At 40.1% G+C, this 16979-nt stretch overlaps 2 protein-coding genes across 4 annotated transcripts in view; both read right to left on the reverse strand.

The window, feature by feature from the left end:
• mgat5 (alpha-1,6-mannosylglycoprotein 6-beta-N-acetylglucosaminyltransferase) overlaps positions 1-1045 on the reverse strand; it is a 102779-nt gene extending 101734 nt beyond the window's left edge. For both annotated transcript variants that reach the window (XM_082525061.1, XM_082525060.1), the window contains exon 1: positions 895-1045. The gene's annotated coding sequence lies outside the window, so the exon portion shown is untranslated. The remainder of the gene's footprint in view (positions 1-894) is intronic.
• A 2356-nt stretch (positions 1046-3401) lies between these two features.
• Positions 3402-14039, reverse strand: clic5a (chloride intracellular channel 5a). 2 transcript variants are annotated; one of them, XM_082524306.1, is made up of 6 exons: positions 13491-14039; positions 7650-7759; positions 5225-5350; positions 5038-5144; positions 4792-4955; positions 3402-4698 (listed from the first exon to the last, which is right to left on the reverse strand). In XM_082524306.1, the coding sequence occupies exons 1-6, from the start codon at positions 14001-14003 to the stop codon at positions 4534-4536; spliced, it is 1185 nt and encodes a 394-aa protein (XP_082380432.1). In that variant the 5' UTR covers positions 14004-14039; the 3' UTR covers positions 3402-4533. The 2 variants fall into 2 exon arrangements, with proteins under 2 accessions (XP_082380432.1, XP_082380433.1); XM_082524307.1 differs by lacking the exon at positions 13491-14039 and adding an exon at positions 10170-10388.
• Positions 14040-16979: the final 2940 nt, after the last annotated feature.

A 16979-nucleotide genomic window follows, 5' to 3' on the forward strand; every position in this document is an offset into this window, starting at 1 on the left:
GAAAACGCCGGGGGGGCCCACGGGGCAAGAATTAACACGATTAACTTCCACAGCCTGCTATATCAGCCTGTGTCACCAAAACGCAACATCACCTCGGAGCAGACGCGTCTCCCTCGCTCGTGTCTAACAAGCTGGAATGCCTGGTTACTGTTTCACCGAGTTAAGAAAGTGCTCTTAAAAAACACGAGGAAGTGCAACACAGTGCGAGAAGAACAAGGTCGTCTGTCAGCCACACACCGCGGAATGTTAACGACTCACCTTTGTCCGGTTAACAGCTCCGTGGAGTGAAACAACACGGAGCTCTCCTGGTGAAGTGCAGACAGCTGCTCCGAGGCTGCTTAAATAAACTGTCCTTGACCGAGACATGTTACAATGACCTGAGAGTTGGGCTTTTTGTTATTCCTGAACAGCCTGTTCTCCGTAGTGATGCCATTCGGGCAAAAAGAGCAGCCATCGCCGCCTTCACTGTAACACCGCGTTACTGTAGTTTTAGTTATAAGCTAGCTAAACCGGCAGTGTAATAACAATGGGACCCCTTGCTCGCTGCGGCGATTAACGTCCTGACTCCCCAACTGGCTCGAAAAATCAGCTAGCGTTCACGTTAGCTATTCAGCTCTGTTACCCACCACTGGGCTCGCCTTTTACACATCCAGCTGCCTTTCGTGCCAGCTATCAGGCTATCCTAGCTTTGCTTTGGAATAGGGAGATGCCTAGCTGTCTAGCTTCCTAGCTACGACCACCACACATTTCACAACAAAACAGCCGCAATGACAAGTCGCCCACTCCCGAGCACACAAGGCAAAACACTGCGCCTCTTCTTCCAGCGATATAACCCTAACTACGGGGCAGAAAGCGAGCCCCGAAGCCGTTGCTGTGGGGAAAGACGGGTCTCACCTTTGCAGTGGTTTCTGTCGGCAGCCCGCCGTGATGCTACGAGATGGTTTTAAGGCTTGAGACCCCACATTGAGCGTGCGGAGACGTCGTTATGTTGAATATACCAGAGAGATTCTGGGCACAGCGCACGAGCCTCTGTGTTCGCTCTGCCCACTTGCAAGGCGAATAAGCGCTCAGGGGCCGTCCGCGTGTTACCAGTCCGCGGAAAAACGCACATAACCATAAAACTGTATCGCTACTATTAATACTGCTGCTAATAATAATACTACTGCTAATATATTAATAATACTTATACTAATACCATCACCACCGCTACTACTACTAATAATAATAGTAATAATAATAATAATAATAATAATTATTATTATATTACGTATAATACAGAGAAGGATCTATAGTGAACAAAATGTCAATACACATCAATGCTGCTTTTTATCTATCTTTTCTGATAGTGATTAGCACAACAGATGATCAGGCTTCAAAGAAACATGATATGATTTTATACCACAATTATCTTTTTTGTTTGTTTTTAATGACATTTATGACAGGTGGCAATTCCCTTTAAATGTGACTGTTTAACAGAAAGAAGACACCTATATTAAGATGGTCCCTAACTGCATGCTCCTTTGCTTTATATACGCTCTGTTACAGAGCAATAAAACTTTGTGTTTGCTGCCATCTGCTGGCTGGTAGAAGCCACAGACTGTTCATATCTGGACTGTAAAGCACTCAGTCATCATTACTGTCAATTGCTGCTCCTTCACGGTCCTTTTTGCACATCTGTCCTGCTGTTACATATACAGTGCATTTTCTCATTCAACCGGGATCATACCTTCGAGCAGATACTGATATCAGAATTCAGAAAATTTAAATTTAAAAAATACTGCAATGCAAATAAATTACACTTTTCACTGACCCATGAAAACAGAGAATTTTGATCTAAAGCTTGCGAGAAAGCTGTATTCATCACCTCCAGAGAAAGGCATTTTCAGCCTGAGTGGAAATAAAGTGGGTGGTTGTGCTGTCGTGGAAATGTATTTCCATAAACAAATCAGAGAAAACCTGTTTTGTGTTTTACTGGGAACGTCAGTGCTGTCAATTGTTCACTGATCTTTTGTATGACTAGACCGCAGCATGCGTGATGAAACAGTTTCCAGTGAAAAACCACGAGCCCCAAGGTCAGCCTCTGAGAAAATAGATTTAATATTCAAATAAGCAAGACAGACTACACAGTGGCTTGCAATCATCAGAGAGAAGACAAATATAGTAGTTGATCATTTACAGACATATGAAGTTTAGGTTTTTTTCCCAGCAGCTCTACAGAGATGACATGAAAAATTCACATTCCTATCATATTCAAACATGCATAAATTACTGTACAGACATAGAGCCGAAGGCTGAGGTGACTTGATTCTCACTAAGGCACCCGTGATTAAATCCTCTACCATCAGTGTGCATAAAAGAACTAGCTAAATTTGGTTTATTTAGGTGGTTACTGTCATGTATGATCTTTTTATTACAGGCTGATTTCCCAGACTGAGAGCATTGTTGTTTGTTAATTAGAAAAAGAAAGTTATTGTTGAAAACAAGACTGTAACCTATTAAAAAAGGGCTACAGAGTAAGTATTTGCTGTAAACTACAGTGTGAGGCAATATAACAAGAAAACTATATTAACAAAAGAAAAACAAAGATTTGTAACTTTTTAAGAAAATCTGTCTTGTACTCTGTATATAACTGATCAAATAAATGGTTAATTGCCTTGTTAGAAAAAGGAAGGCCATCACAGCGCTGACGCTGCACCAGTAAAAGACAAACTGCTTTGGCTGAGACACGTTTTTAGCAGTGCTTTCCTCAAACACTCAGGAAAACTGGAAAACACAAAATCATATCAAAATCAACAGGGAAAAAAAAGAAACAAACAAACAGAACAGTTAGATTAACCAATATCCAAGACATTTATGACGCTAAAAATATGATTTTAATTAGTAAGGAGATAATACTTTAGTAGAAATTGGGATAAACACATCTTAACCTCCTAACACTCACTGGCTGTTTGGGGATCTGTCGAGTGCAAATTTTTACAAAAATTTTTCCTACACTTTTGACACCTTGGTTTGAATGACTGTTAACATCAACTTTAGAGCATCGTTAGCTGAAGCAACATAGGCAATTATGCTAAATGTGTGTGTTGCTTAGGCAGCTATGCTGACAAATGTTGCATCTATGAGCAGGGGCGCCTCCAGAATTTTTTTTCCGTAGGGGTGGCCACTAAAAATATTGGGGTGGCACACCAAAAACCGAACTTACGTTTTGTTATGCTGTTGTCAAATATAGGTTACTTGAAAAATATTGTGCGGGGTGGGAGTCACAACAGGAAATACGAATGACAAATATTATATATGCCGGAATAAAAGTTAATGTTTCACCTTATTGTATTATTGTATGGTCTTCCTTTCTCTTGACACCACCGCCCCCCCCCCCCCCCCCCCCCCTCTCAGTGGCCCCCTCTCGGAGGCGCCCCTGTCTATGAGCCTTGAAGAAAAAGCTAGCCAATTAGCAAATTAAGGCTAACTTGGCAAAAGTTAAAGCAAAAAACAACAAATACAACAGTTTCTTTATTTTTTTTATTATTCTATTATTATTATTTTATTATTATTTGTTTATTTACCCAAGAAAGGCTAAAAGAATGACCAATATATGCAGAGAATCTGACCCATGTAAACCATAAAAGAATACTGGGACGGTTTTGTGATTTAAAAGGTTTCCCAGCTGTGAAACTATCTGCCTATCGGTAGTTTTTAATATGTTTAATATGAAGTTGTAAAAGTAAAATTGAGTATGCGAGGTGTCAGCTATTGCTACTTATTTAATTATTAGTGTTTATTAACACATAATGTTTCTAGAGGCTAATGATGTAATGTTGCTTGGTACAATACCACCACAAAACTATCTGTACAAAGCAAAGCAGTCCTTCCTTGCACTTGACTACGAATAGTAGGGTGTGTTATATTTGCATGACCTGTAAACAAAAAGGGATTTGTTTTTTTTCATTTGCGCTAAATTTAACGGAATGTTTTTTGTTTGTTTGTCTTTCTTTTTTAAATTTTTTTTGCTGGCATTTGATTTTAATGCTACAGTTTTTTCCTACTTGTAAATTTTCGCTTTGATCATTGTGTTTGAATGTAGTGTGAACTACACTCCCCAGGCAATTTTACTTAGTTCACCTGCTGTCAGTTCATTAATCACCGATGACTGGACAGTTGTTGCTTAAGGCAGGGATTTACTATACTAAACACTGAGCTGCAAACTTCATACATTTTTCCTCATTGAATCTTTTTTGAAAAATGATTGTAATGTAATCATTATGAAACTATTTTCAGCCTCTTTAGTTTGCAAGCATCGTTTGATGCGTCAGACATCTGCTGCTACACAGTACCATTACAAACACTATTCATGATTTTTAGCACCTTCTCTGAAACATCACACCAGTGTGCTACAGTTAAACATATTTACTATATTACTATTACAAGTGACACACACTGTGCCAAAAGTGTATGTAATGGTTTTCAAAAAAAGAAGCGATTTATTAGAAATTTCTCAATAAAAGATAAAAAGGTTCTTGGGTGCTTGTGATGCATTCATTTCCCCAGCCTCCTGGCGACATCCTTATAGGCTAGCTCGATTTCCACATCAGCTGCACAGGTGTTGATGAATTCGTCCTGTTTGTAAGCATTTCCGAGGTACCGCCACAAACCTTTGAACTCTGACGGGATCTCATAGTTTCTGTATTTCTTTGCAACCACCTGTAAAAGCGCAAGTTATTTCGACACTGCTAAAAGCCAAAGTTAAATGATTAAAGTAGCTGAAGATAAAGAAACCACTCCGGCGGAGGCTACCTTAACGACATGAAGCTTTGGTAGAAGGTTGCAGTCAGCAAGTGTCAGTTCATTTCCGTCCAGGAACTTGCGGGTGGATTCTCCCTCATCTGCCTCATCAGGGAGAGGACTAATCAGGTACTCGTCCAGCTTAGCCAGGGCCTTGTTTAGATTGGCCTCTAAAGCTAAAACACACAGGAAGCATTACCATAGGATTTTAAAAGACGACAAACCCAATTACAGACATATTGGGTGCTGCATGCTCACCTCGATTTTTATCCGGTTTTGTGTTTTTGACAAAAGCTGAAAATCTGGCAAATATGTCATTTCCTGCTGTGTTGGATTCACGATTCTTTGCTGCAAGTTTGGGGTACCTGAAAAAGCAGCAGAACATTGTTTCGGGTTGTTACCTGGCCTATTTACCAATCTCTTTTTGTCTGTGTGTGAGACCTACTTCGGTGGAGCCAGCTTTCCCTCCAGGAATTCCTCTATTTTGTTGACATCAGAGTAAACTTCCCCTTCGAAAGTGAGGAAGGGCGGGTGTGTCCCAGGAGCCAGGTTGTGAAGATCAGCTGGTTTCCTGATTAGAGTGGAATCATTTTTACACCCTCTTCAATAAATATGTCAAATATGTAATAACACTGATAATGTAGTAATGAGGCTCTTAAAACTTAATTGCGACCCTCAGAGATTTTGTTTATTACCGTCATGTATATCTCAGAGCAGCACTTGGAGCCAGAGCGTAATTAAATAGACCTCTGAAAGCTATTTTTTAACTTTTGTCGATAAAAGAAAATGTTAATTAGGTTTGTGTAATACTGCAACAATATCAAACATTTTTTTTTTTGTTTTTCTTATTTAACAATGTTTGTTTTATGGCTATTTCGAGTCACAGAACTAGGAACTATTCTCAAAGACTGCTTAAAGAAATTCCAATAAAGCTTATAAAAGAATGTTAAAAAGATAGTCATACAATATACAATGTAATACATTTCGTAGTATGTTTACACGTTTCAATAAAACGCTACATCTAAGCTGTGTCCAAATTCAGAGGCTGCATCCTCCTTAGGACCCGGCTTTTGCGGTCTACGTGGGTCGGGTCCTCCGAAGGCCGTGTAGGCTGGAAGTGAGCAGCTGTGAAATGGGACGGTCTAGCCTTCAGATTTGCATCACCACTGTCTCTGTGGAGTTTAATAAACTCAGCCGCCTGCTCCTTGCTATCTAAAATATAACAGGACACTGCCGTAAATTCTCGACCATCTCACACTTCTGTTTAATCAGTTTTTCTGTTTAACGTTTTTTCAGCTGTGTAGAAACTATAACTTTAATCTCAGCCAAACTGATTTACTCACAAACAAATAAAACACTGAAAAAAGCCAAACAATAACTGTTTAAGTTATCTAAGTGACTTAGGCTACGTCCACAGATACACGGATATTTTTGAAAACGGAGATTTTCCGTTTTCGTTTTAAAAAATAATCCCGTCCACACGTAAAGGCAGAAATGAAGGGAAACGCTGCTATGAACATGCCAAAGCAGCAGGGGGCGCTAGATTCCTAACCGTGCAGAAATGTTGGCCAATCAGAAGTCTAGAAGCCTCGGTGGGAAAAAGTACAAAGCTGGGGCGTAGAAGCAGAACAGAGTCCTATGTGTGGAGGGACAGTAACTGTGTGTATATGTAAGCATTCAAACACTGCAGAGAGTAGAATTAACAGTAACAGTATTGTAGAAATTCATTTCATCGAAACAATAACGTGGCGCACAGTGTGACGTCAAAAAAGGCGCACACCTTTGACGCTGCGTTTCTTCCGTTTTTCTCGTCCACACGTAAATGCAAAAACGGAGTTTTAGAAAATATCCACCCTGGCTGGCGTTTTTAGAAATCTCCGTTTTCAGTGACTGAAAACGCCGTTTACGTGTGGACGAAAGGTGCAAACGCATAGAAAAATCTGCGTTTTCAAAAATACCAGGGTACGTGTGGACGTAGCCTCAGTTTTCAGTGACCAAAAACGCCGTTTATGTCTGGACGAAAGGTGCAAACACATAGAAAAATCTGTGTTTTCAAACGTGTGGACGTAGCCTTATATATCATGTTTAACCTGAGTAACGAAAGACCGCAGGCGGTATGAAAACAATGTGCCTGGAGTCCGGTGTTCTTGCTGGCTAGCTATCGAGCTGGGAAACAAATGTCTCCAAAAACATCGGAGCACTTTTGGAAATATGTGATACCTTGATAAACCGAACAGATATTTGAAGTTTACGCAGCTACGTTCTCGCCTGAAAATATCGTAAAAGTTTATTTTGTGACTCAGAAAGAGTAATAAGAGTAAAACTAAGTATTGTTGGAAACTGGAATTGGCTGGGCCACGCTATGAATTCTGGGATAGGTTGGGCCACGAAGGATACACCCGACCTCTGCTTCAAATCTGGGAAGAAGGAGGACCATTTGGAAGAGTCTATGAATTTGGACACCCAAATCACCAATTGTTGTTGAATTGTGCTATATAAATAAACTTGCCTTGCCTTACTTTAACAAAGAGCAAAACAGACAGAATTCCTGTTCCTACAACTGTGCAGCTGAAAATACAGATCTAAACGTAATACTAATATTGTGACAAAGCTTTATTTGCATTACATTGTGTATCTATTAATTAATTAATTTATTTATTTATTTTTACAAGTAACGCAACCAAGAGAAGAATTTATATGAATTTTGGGGCTCAAATAAAACCAGGCACAAAAAACCCCAACCCAAACAACAAAAAACACCAGTTGAGATATTTTATATACTTTATAATATGTAAATGGATTGATTGTGAACTGTAACTTGACAGCACAACACTGTGTTATCATTTAACACAATAACATTTAGTTATTACCTCTTTAGGTCAACAGTGGTGACGTTGAAGACAACACCTTTCAACCACAGGATCATGAAGAGGCGCTGGGAGAAAGGACAGTTTCCAATGCTCTCGCCATCACTCCCAGCCTGTAATATAGTTTAGAGCTGAGTACAAAACAGAATGTGCATTTGTAATACATAGAGATGAATGCTGACTTACTCTTCTTTTAATGCATGCAAGAATCCACTGACAGACACATTTACACACATACACTGATTCACACACTTGCACACAATGCATGCAGTCCCGATGAGCTATCAATTAATCAGCTCACTGGCACAGTGAAAGACAAAGAATCAGTGCTTTATAGTGTGAAGCGGGGGTTTTGCAGTTGGGCTTGTGTGTATATTATCGAAATAGAAAGTGTGTATGTTTGTGTACATGTGTTCTTCAGTGTGTGCGTGAATGCAAAGCTGCAACAGGACACTGTAACGAGACACCAGGTCTAACATGAATAATCCACGCTGCTTCCATTACATGCTTCACTGCCTGTTTGGACTTCTGGTCCCTACCTACTGCAGCAGTGTGTATCAAATCATACAACAGCGGTCACTGTCGAGCCGAGGAAACACTCATACTTCACCTAAAATATTTTTCAATCTTATTTTAAGACAAGAAAACCCATTTTAGCCAAAAATGTACTGTATAAAGCTTATAGTGTTTCAAGAATTTTCTCATTGCTGTTGCCATCCATTCAGGTACAGTACATAAGACACTGAAGTGCTGAATGTTGCATAATATATACATTTTAATCAGTTGGAATGTGAAGAACCTGACTTATATGCCACTTAAATCATATTTTCATGTGATTTGTGGTAATTGGTAATTAAATGCTCACTGCATCTACTGTATACAGTAAGCTACCATTGTTTCCGATTCACTTCTCCAATCCAACCTCTTCTTCTATCAAAACCAGCAAGAAAGTAACAAAAAGCAGGATTCTCTTCCTGCCCTTGTTGATTGCTGCAGCTAGCAAAGGGAAAGTTCACTGACCAGTCTGTAGACTTGCCTAACTGTGACTTTAGTGGTAAATTTCTCAGCGGCTGCAGAGAACACTCACAGCCAGTTAGGGAATACTCTTTTTTTCCCCTCACGACTGGTGGTTGCCAGGTGGGTCTTTTTCAACTGATCCTTTAGCAGCACCACGACTGACAATAAAAATGATTAACGCCAAGTGGTCAATGGTCACAGTTCTGCAAAACCTCAATTTAAAAAAAAAAATAAAAAAAAATAAAAAAAATATATATATATATATAATTATTATTTTTTAAATCCACTAACAGTCTCAAAACAAGCTAAAAGTTAAACCAGATAGCTTAAAGTTTACTAGTTAGCCAGTCAGTTAATTTTAGCATAAAGACCAGAAATAAGGAAAACAGTTTGTCTGGATCTGTTAGAGACTCAGTTTGGATAGAGACTAATCAAACAAAATTAAGAAACAATGACACTCGGTTAATTCAAACAAATGAAATGAATATGTTAATTTGTGGACTCTAGAGATGATGAGAGATGTGCTAGCTTACATGGCTAGCTAATGTCTCCTTTTTTCTATTATTCTTAACTCGGCATATATGTTCAAGTGTTCACAAAAATAGAATAAAGGAATAAAAAACAGTAAAGTAACACAATGAAAACTACTTGAAAGGTTATACATTCATGTTATGGTCTCATTTCAGAAAGGAAATGAATGTTCTCTTTACAGATATGTCAGTAACTTGTAAAGTGGGAGGAATTTGCCTTAGAGTCATCTCATCATCACTAGTGATGACTCTTATTCTGAAGAATAGAAAAACAGACTTTTTGGAAAAAAAAATACTAAAATATTTTTATTTCTGTTAGGTAGAATCAAATTCATGAACAGTTTAATAATTCATAATTTCCTTGACTGCTGATTGTGAGGACTGTAAAATGTAAATATTCTGATTGGTTACTTTTAGAGTTATGGTTAGGGTTTGTAGTCGTCAACAACTTTGATCTCAGTTGGTTAAAGGGTTTCTGGCTGAAAGTGTATTACTTAGTATACCTAGCAAGGATACATGTTATGCATTAGCGTATTACGCCACATGCCAACAGATATTGTGGCTTAACCTTCAGCTATTAAAAGCTGCTGCTCTCAATACTGAAAGGACCCCAGTAATAATTCAGTGGGAGAGAGCAAGAGAGAGATTGTTTGTGCACGTGGGTGTCAGGTTAACACACGGAAAATCAGCACGCTACAACAACAACAACATGGCATGCACACGCTTGAAGAAGCCGCTAACCCCCCACCTTACCAAACACTATTCCAAACACTCGCTATTTAGGTGATAATAATGTGTGCATACTGAACTTAAATGTTACTTGTCATACAAAAAACAAAAAACATTATCAACAGCATGCAAACAAATGTGCAGCAACATTAGATTCAGAAGTGAGACAAGAAATGATCGAATATTAGTTTGATGTTAGTCAAATGTTGATGTACTCACACCAAAATGCACACATTTAAACCCCCACCTTGACAAACAGCTCAATATCAGGGTCTTTGTCCTCCTCGGTGGCAGTATCCGTCATGGTCAAGAAAGACTGGCTTTGTTTGCGTGTTTTATTTCCACAGTGCAGTTGTATTTGTTTGTGTGTATATGTTAGTGAGCCAGCTCAGTTTTCAGCAGATTCTCCTCCGGGTCCATTCGGTAAAGTCAGCTCAGTCCCACAGCAGCTCTGTCAGAGTGTCAGCTGAGGATGAGTGACGAAGAGAGAGAGAGGGGAAGAAGGTGGAGGGGGTGGTGTGTGTGTTTGTAAGGGGCTCAGTTTTCTACCTGAGTTCTTAGCCGTGGGGGCGTGACATTGCTGAGCAAAAATAACCCCTCTGTGGAGGGGTGGGGGTGTTGGTGAAAGTACTAATACAGTAAGTAGGGAAAGAGCAGAGCAAGGGTGCCCTGGCCCCTCGCACCTCTTACAGTTTTGATGGACAACAGCTGGGTGATTCTGAATCACCACGAGTCATCGTTACCATCTCAGACTTGTGGTGACTCAGACATCACCACCCATAGGTCTCATGGTGTCTGTGTCAGCATGGCAGCAAGGTGATGTCAAACATTCAGAGAGCTTCTCACACAGTGCATGGTTTGTTTTGCACCCTATATCAGTGCTGTTCATCCCTGTGACCAAGATGTTTTAAAGGGGATCAGGAACAAGAAACATGATAACTAAATACAGCGTACAAAGTTGATGTAGAAAACATTAGGCATAATTGTATTTTTTGCCCTGTGATATAACCCTTTAATACAGATGATATTACATTATAGTGGGACTGCACACAAGCTTAAACTTCTATTCCAGTTCAGTTCATTTATGTAGTGCCGAATGACAACACCAGTTGCATCAGTGCACTTTATATTGTAAGGTAAAGATCTTACCATAATAGAAAGAAAACCACAACAATCAGATGACTCTCCCCCCCCCCCCCCCCCCTGCTAAAACTCCATTTTAGCAGGAAGTCCAGGCCTCGAGGGCTGGTGTCCTGCAGGTTTTATCTGAGCAATCTGAGCAATGGGACTAGAAGGGAGGTGACCGAGAACCTGGTAATCATTTTGACAAAGCTCCAGGGTTTCTGGGTGGAGATAGGAGAAACTTTCTAGGAGGACAGCCATATCTGCTGGACTAATCAGGCCTGATGGCAGATGGTGAGACTTCTTGGTAAAAGGCACATGATAGCCCGCCTAGCGTTTGTCAAAAGACACCTAAAGGACTGTAATAGAAAAGACTGAACTCTTTGGACTAAATGCCAAAAGTCTTGTCTGGAGGAAACAAGGCACTGCTCATAACCTGGCCATTACCATCCCTAAAGTGAAGCATAGTGGTGCTATGGGGATATTTTTAGGCAGCAGTGTAAAATGAAAAACATACAAAAAAATTATTTCTCATTTGATATGTCTATAGAACTAAGAAGTGCAACCTGAATAACACCAGATGTATATTTTATCCAATTTAAGGCATTTTTACAATAATAGTTTTTGGCATATTTCAGATTTTATTTTCAAACTAAATTATTTTTACATTCAAAACTTTTGTCACACTAGTGTATCCTGTTTTGAACATTTTGCATAAGTGGCAACCCTGTAAGGAGTTGGTACTTATGCACTTTACACAAATAATAAAGTGTATACAATCATAATGTACAGCTGACAAAAGAAAGACAAATATGAGTGTATTTCTACACTAAGCATTACGTTCTTTACTATATGACTGGTCTCTCACAGAAAGTTTGTACATCATACAGGCTAATAAATCATTAAGGAAACACCCTCACACTATTCTGCCAAATGAGCATTTGTAATTAGTATGTAGAGTTTTCCAAACGACCTGTGGACATGTTCCAGGAGGTAAAGGATAAAGAGAACTCTATCTCGTTGTACTTCCACTGCTCTGTCAAAGCAATGATGTAGCCTTTAATATAGCTAATTACAGATGAGCATCTATATTATTATTATTGTTACTATTATCATTATTATTATTTCACAAGGGAGCTTCCCCTGTCAGGAAATCAAACATGTGGAGTCACTCACTGTGGTGACCCTTTGTGAATAAGGAAGCAACTGAAAATAGTTTCTTCTATTATTATTATTTTTATTATTAGTAGTATTAGTATGCTAAAGTCTGTAACCCAATAATTTCCAAAATAAAAAAGGAATAAATCATTTATCATGTTATCTTTATAAAGGTGCTCTTTAGAAATGAGTATCGAATGTTTAGCTTACTAGCTGTCAAATCATAGCAACTGATGCTAGCTAGTCAGGTTTAAGTGAATGTAGAGTATAGCAGTGTACACAGTAACCAGAGTTAGCTAGCTGTGTCTGTATATTAAATGTGTATAGCTATCTAGTGACTTAAGTTTGGTTCCCAAGATAACGCAAGGCTAATGTAAGTGCAAGGTAATTTAGACAGCACCTTATCAGACCTTAGAAGTTATTCAAACTGCTTTGCAGGCAAAAGATAAAAGATTATAAAACTGAATCTAACCAGAGGTACGTGTTTCAGATGTTTTAATTTAGAGGTTTTAGAATGAGTCTAAGAGAAAGTGGCATTAAACGGATGAGTTTAAATGAATCAGGATATTCACAATGAAAGAGTTCAGAGAACCTGGGATTAGTTTGCGGGCTCTTTGTTGTTGCCTGCAGCAGACTTCGGCCTCTCTAATTCTGCTGCAGTGGCCTCTGGGTTATATTGCTATGTGCTGCTTTAGTGTCAATGTGTAACATTTATGATCCCTGTGTACTTGAGTGATACTGGACTTTAGTGTGGAATGTGCTGATTGTGTAATAGCACATGTGTGGATTTAGAATGCTTATCGCTAATATAAGCTCGATAGACGAATGAACATGGACACACTCTCACTGTATACATAACACACATGCACATACCACTCTTCACATGGTCATTTGACAGGGACCGTCCCCAACTATCCCGGCACTGACTCCGAACATTCCCGTCAGTTCAACTGAGCTTATATTTAGAATCAGAGTATCTCGCTCCAGCACACATCAACACATGTGCAGAGAAATGACTAAATAATATGGCCTATTAATAGAAGGACGTTTGTACTGAAGAGGCATAAGGTTCAAATGTGGCTTTATCACATTCCACATAAATTCACACACTATAGATAGTCACCGACCTTGTACACCACGATGATATGAACCTAATCATGACTGAAATTTATGGACGCTATAAGTTAGTTCAAAGAAAGAGAAGACGGCGTGTATGTATGTGTGTGCGTGTCCTGTAGAGCCACAATATATTTTACATTCATCTGATCTGAGCCTTTGTCTTTCCTACCTTAACAAAGAGTACGACCTTTGGTCCATCTTTGTCAGGCACTGGCTTCTCCTTAGCTGTTTCCTTCTCAGAGGCTGATGAAGATGATGATGAGGATGAGGATCTGCGTGATTTGTCCACCTCCATCTCCCAGTTTAACTCATTCAACGGCTCTACCTGTGTGTTCTCCTCTTCTTCCTCTTTTTCTACTTTTTCTTCCTCTACCTCCTCCTCCCCACTGGAACTCGCCAGCTCCACTTTCTCCTCTTCTTTCTCATGAGAAGAAGAAGAAGACGATGAGGAGGATGAGGAAGAGGACGTGCTCCCTCGCCTCCCCTCTGCGGGAGGCTCAGGCGCCGGGATCGAAGGAGGAGCTGGTATTCTTCTTGAGGCCACTTTGGTGTTTTCATACTCAGGAGTCAGATGCGAAAGATCTTCGTATGGGGCCTCGTAGGGCAATTCATATTCACCTGACGACTGGTTCCGGTAGGCCGGCTCTGGGTTCTCGTACACATTCCCCTCAGAAAGATCCATCCTGGTTGGAGAAATCAAACAGAGATGGTGGAGCGTGCCAAGGTGTAAAGCAGAGTGAGGGCAATCGCAACAGGGCCTATCTTATCAGAAGATGCCCAATCAGGACTTTGGACAGGGATGGCCGAAAGGCTGGGCCAAGGGGAACTGCAGTAAGTCAGTATACTGCATGTTATTACTGTCTTAGTGTCTATAAACACAATATGAGCATGTTTAAAAAATATATATGAGGGTCCATTCATTCCAAAATTATGTTCACACTGTCTATGTCAGCTGAACACATATCTAAACTGTACTTCAGATGCGGCAGAACTCTTTTGACAGATTGTAATTGTCCACGGTAATGTTGAGGTTATTATATTTTTTATGATTTGGAGAAAGCTAGGTAGGGAACGCAACAAGACATATAAACTAAAATTGCACAGAGAAATGTTTTGTCAGTTGGGTTATCAGCATGGACAATTTGTCATAATAGCTTTGTCACAACTGAAGCACAAGTCAAGGTTTAAAAGAACGTGTAGACACACATGGAAATCCAGCATATAAGAGAAAGAGCTTGTAGAATTCTAGAGAGCTTAGAAGTTAATATTTTGTATGACTGCCTGCCATAAATCAAAGTTGGCTAAAAATGTTTCACACTCTAAAGCACAACCCAACAAGTGACACAGTGCTGTTCAAAAACTGTATTAACACAAGGCTCTCTTAGTAAGGAGCAAAGACTTGATGCCGCGGTCAAACGCCATGGTTTTTTCAGGACTCGGTTCAAGCAGCAATTCTGTCAGGAAAGGAGAGAAAGGTCAGTGGAAGCTAGAGCTATTATGAGGATGGAGTGTCTTAACTGGATTAAGTTCTTCCTTGATGTTTCTTGGGAAGCAACGGTGGGACAGGAATGGACTGACCAGGGCTCCACAGAGAGACCAGAGATCTTGATTACCATGTCGATCTGACAGACAGTTGTGTCTTGAGCTAGTCCTTGGTGAGGAGTGGCAACTGAGATGGCTCAAACATTGGGCAGACAATCCACTCATGGCCACCTGAAGGGAAAAACACTAGGAAGGCAACGAAGGAACCCTAAACCACCTCAAAACCATGGGACCAACTGTATTTTCGCAACACAACACGACCTCTGTTAGCGTTTATGTAATTTCCTTAAGTAGTCTTTAGGAATAACTCTAAATGCTTCTTGGAGGACATTCCAAGGCTCTTTTAAGGATGTTGTCTGCTTTTTCTTCTGTTCTCTGTCATGGTGATCTCATGCTGCTTAGGTAATGTTGAGTTCTGTGCTCCGGGGAGACCAATCCATGACCGATAGTGTCCCATTGTATGCTTTCTATCCTGATATGCTTTTACTATATTGGCAGTTTGCTCTGGATCATTTTCATGCCGAAAAGTCAAGCCAAGCGGTATCACATGATCCAACACTGTTGATCCTTTTCTGTATTCATAATTCCATCGATAGATCCTCAACAGTGCTGGTTAAAAAGGAGCCCGTAACCATAACAGAGCCTCCACTCTGTTTTATGGTGTGGATCACCATGATGCCAAAAATGGCTTCTTGGCAGCCACCCTTCTACTGAAGACCAGTGTTGGGACTAACGCGTTATTAAGTAACGCGTTACAGTAACTACGTTATTATTGTGGTAACGAGCACAGTAACTAGTTATTATGCCAAAACCGGGAACGCGTTACTCGTTACTGGGATTTAGATAGGCTCGTTATTCGTTACTTCGTGTTGTGGCTATCGCGGAGCTTCCACAGATTCAATAACATTAGCAAGTGGTGGAAGCCAGCAGGTGGATGAAGGAAAAGGGAGGCAAGAGGAGAGACCCGAAGCGGCCGCTGGTCCGAGAGTGTCAGGTGAACTGAACTTCAGGTAAGAAGTTATGACCTGCAGTCCATCTGGGTCAGATATGAACCAAGTTTAGGTGGAGTTTATTTTCGTTATGCTGACTTTTTCGTACTGCGTGCTAGCTAGCATGACGGAGTTTCTATACAGCTGGGTGGTGCTATGTTACTGATGTTGAACTTGATTTTGTTCATAAGGTTAATTATTAGAGTTTCCAACCGTCCTGTAAAAAACGGAATCGTCTGGTATTCAGAGAAAATATTAGCGTTTCGTATTTAGGTGAAAAGGAACAGTTTGTCCCGGACTTCAGCTAGAATGAAAAAGGCACAAAGCTGGAGTTATTCTGTGTTTACGCTGTCAGCTGTTTCTTCTTCTCTCATTCTCTCCCCCTCCCTCTCCTGTATCTACTTCAATCATGAAACTGATCAATGATCAGCTGATCGGCTTTTCTCTCTTGTTTGTTTATCGCTCACTTTGCGCCAGAAAGAGGAAACCAGCGGATGTCGCGCTAAACAACAGCAGAATTTTTAAGCTTGATCAGCTGTTGTTAGAATTTATTTAATATTACTTTCTAGTATCAGCTGAGGTTTGCTGGAGCCACAGCTGTAAAGCTGCTGGTCATGATATCGGTTTGAATATGTGATGAGAGGGAAACATGAAGATGAAACCAGGAGATGTCCTTACTGGATCATCAGAGCTGTGATGGAGAAACAGGTTTACCTTTTAGGTGACATGAATGAGTTGAAGGGAAGTTATGAACTGTTTCTGAGAGACAAATAACCCCAGGATCCTTTTTCTAAGTAGCTGACAGCTGTTAACTGTGCAGGGGCGGATCTAGCAAAGTGTTGCCAGGGGACCATGTAGGGCATTAAAAGGGAAAGGGGGGCACAAGGAAATACTTTCTTATTCTCATTTAAAATGTCTCGCTTTTAAAAAAATAATTATCTGAGTCTTACAACAAACGATTGATAGATTGATACATATATACCATCAGAACAGTGTACATCACTGTCACAACTGTGTTTGTTTTCATTCAAAGGCTTTATGATTTTTCCTATAATGGCGGCCGGTCTCTAGTCAAAATGCCCGGGACGATTTTTTTGTCCTTGTCCAGCCCTGTAAGCAGCTCATCT

Source organism: Aulonocara stuartgranti, assembly GCF_965226115.1.
Source record: "Aulonocara stuartgranti genome assembly, chromosome: 23".
NCBI lineage: Eukaryota > Metazoa > Chordata > Actinopteri > Cichliformes > Cichlidae > Aulonocara > Aulonocara stuartgranti.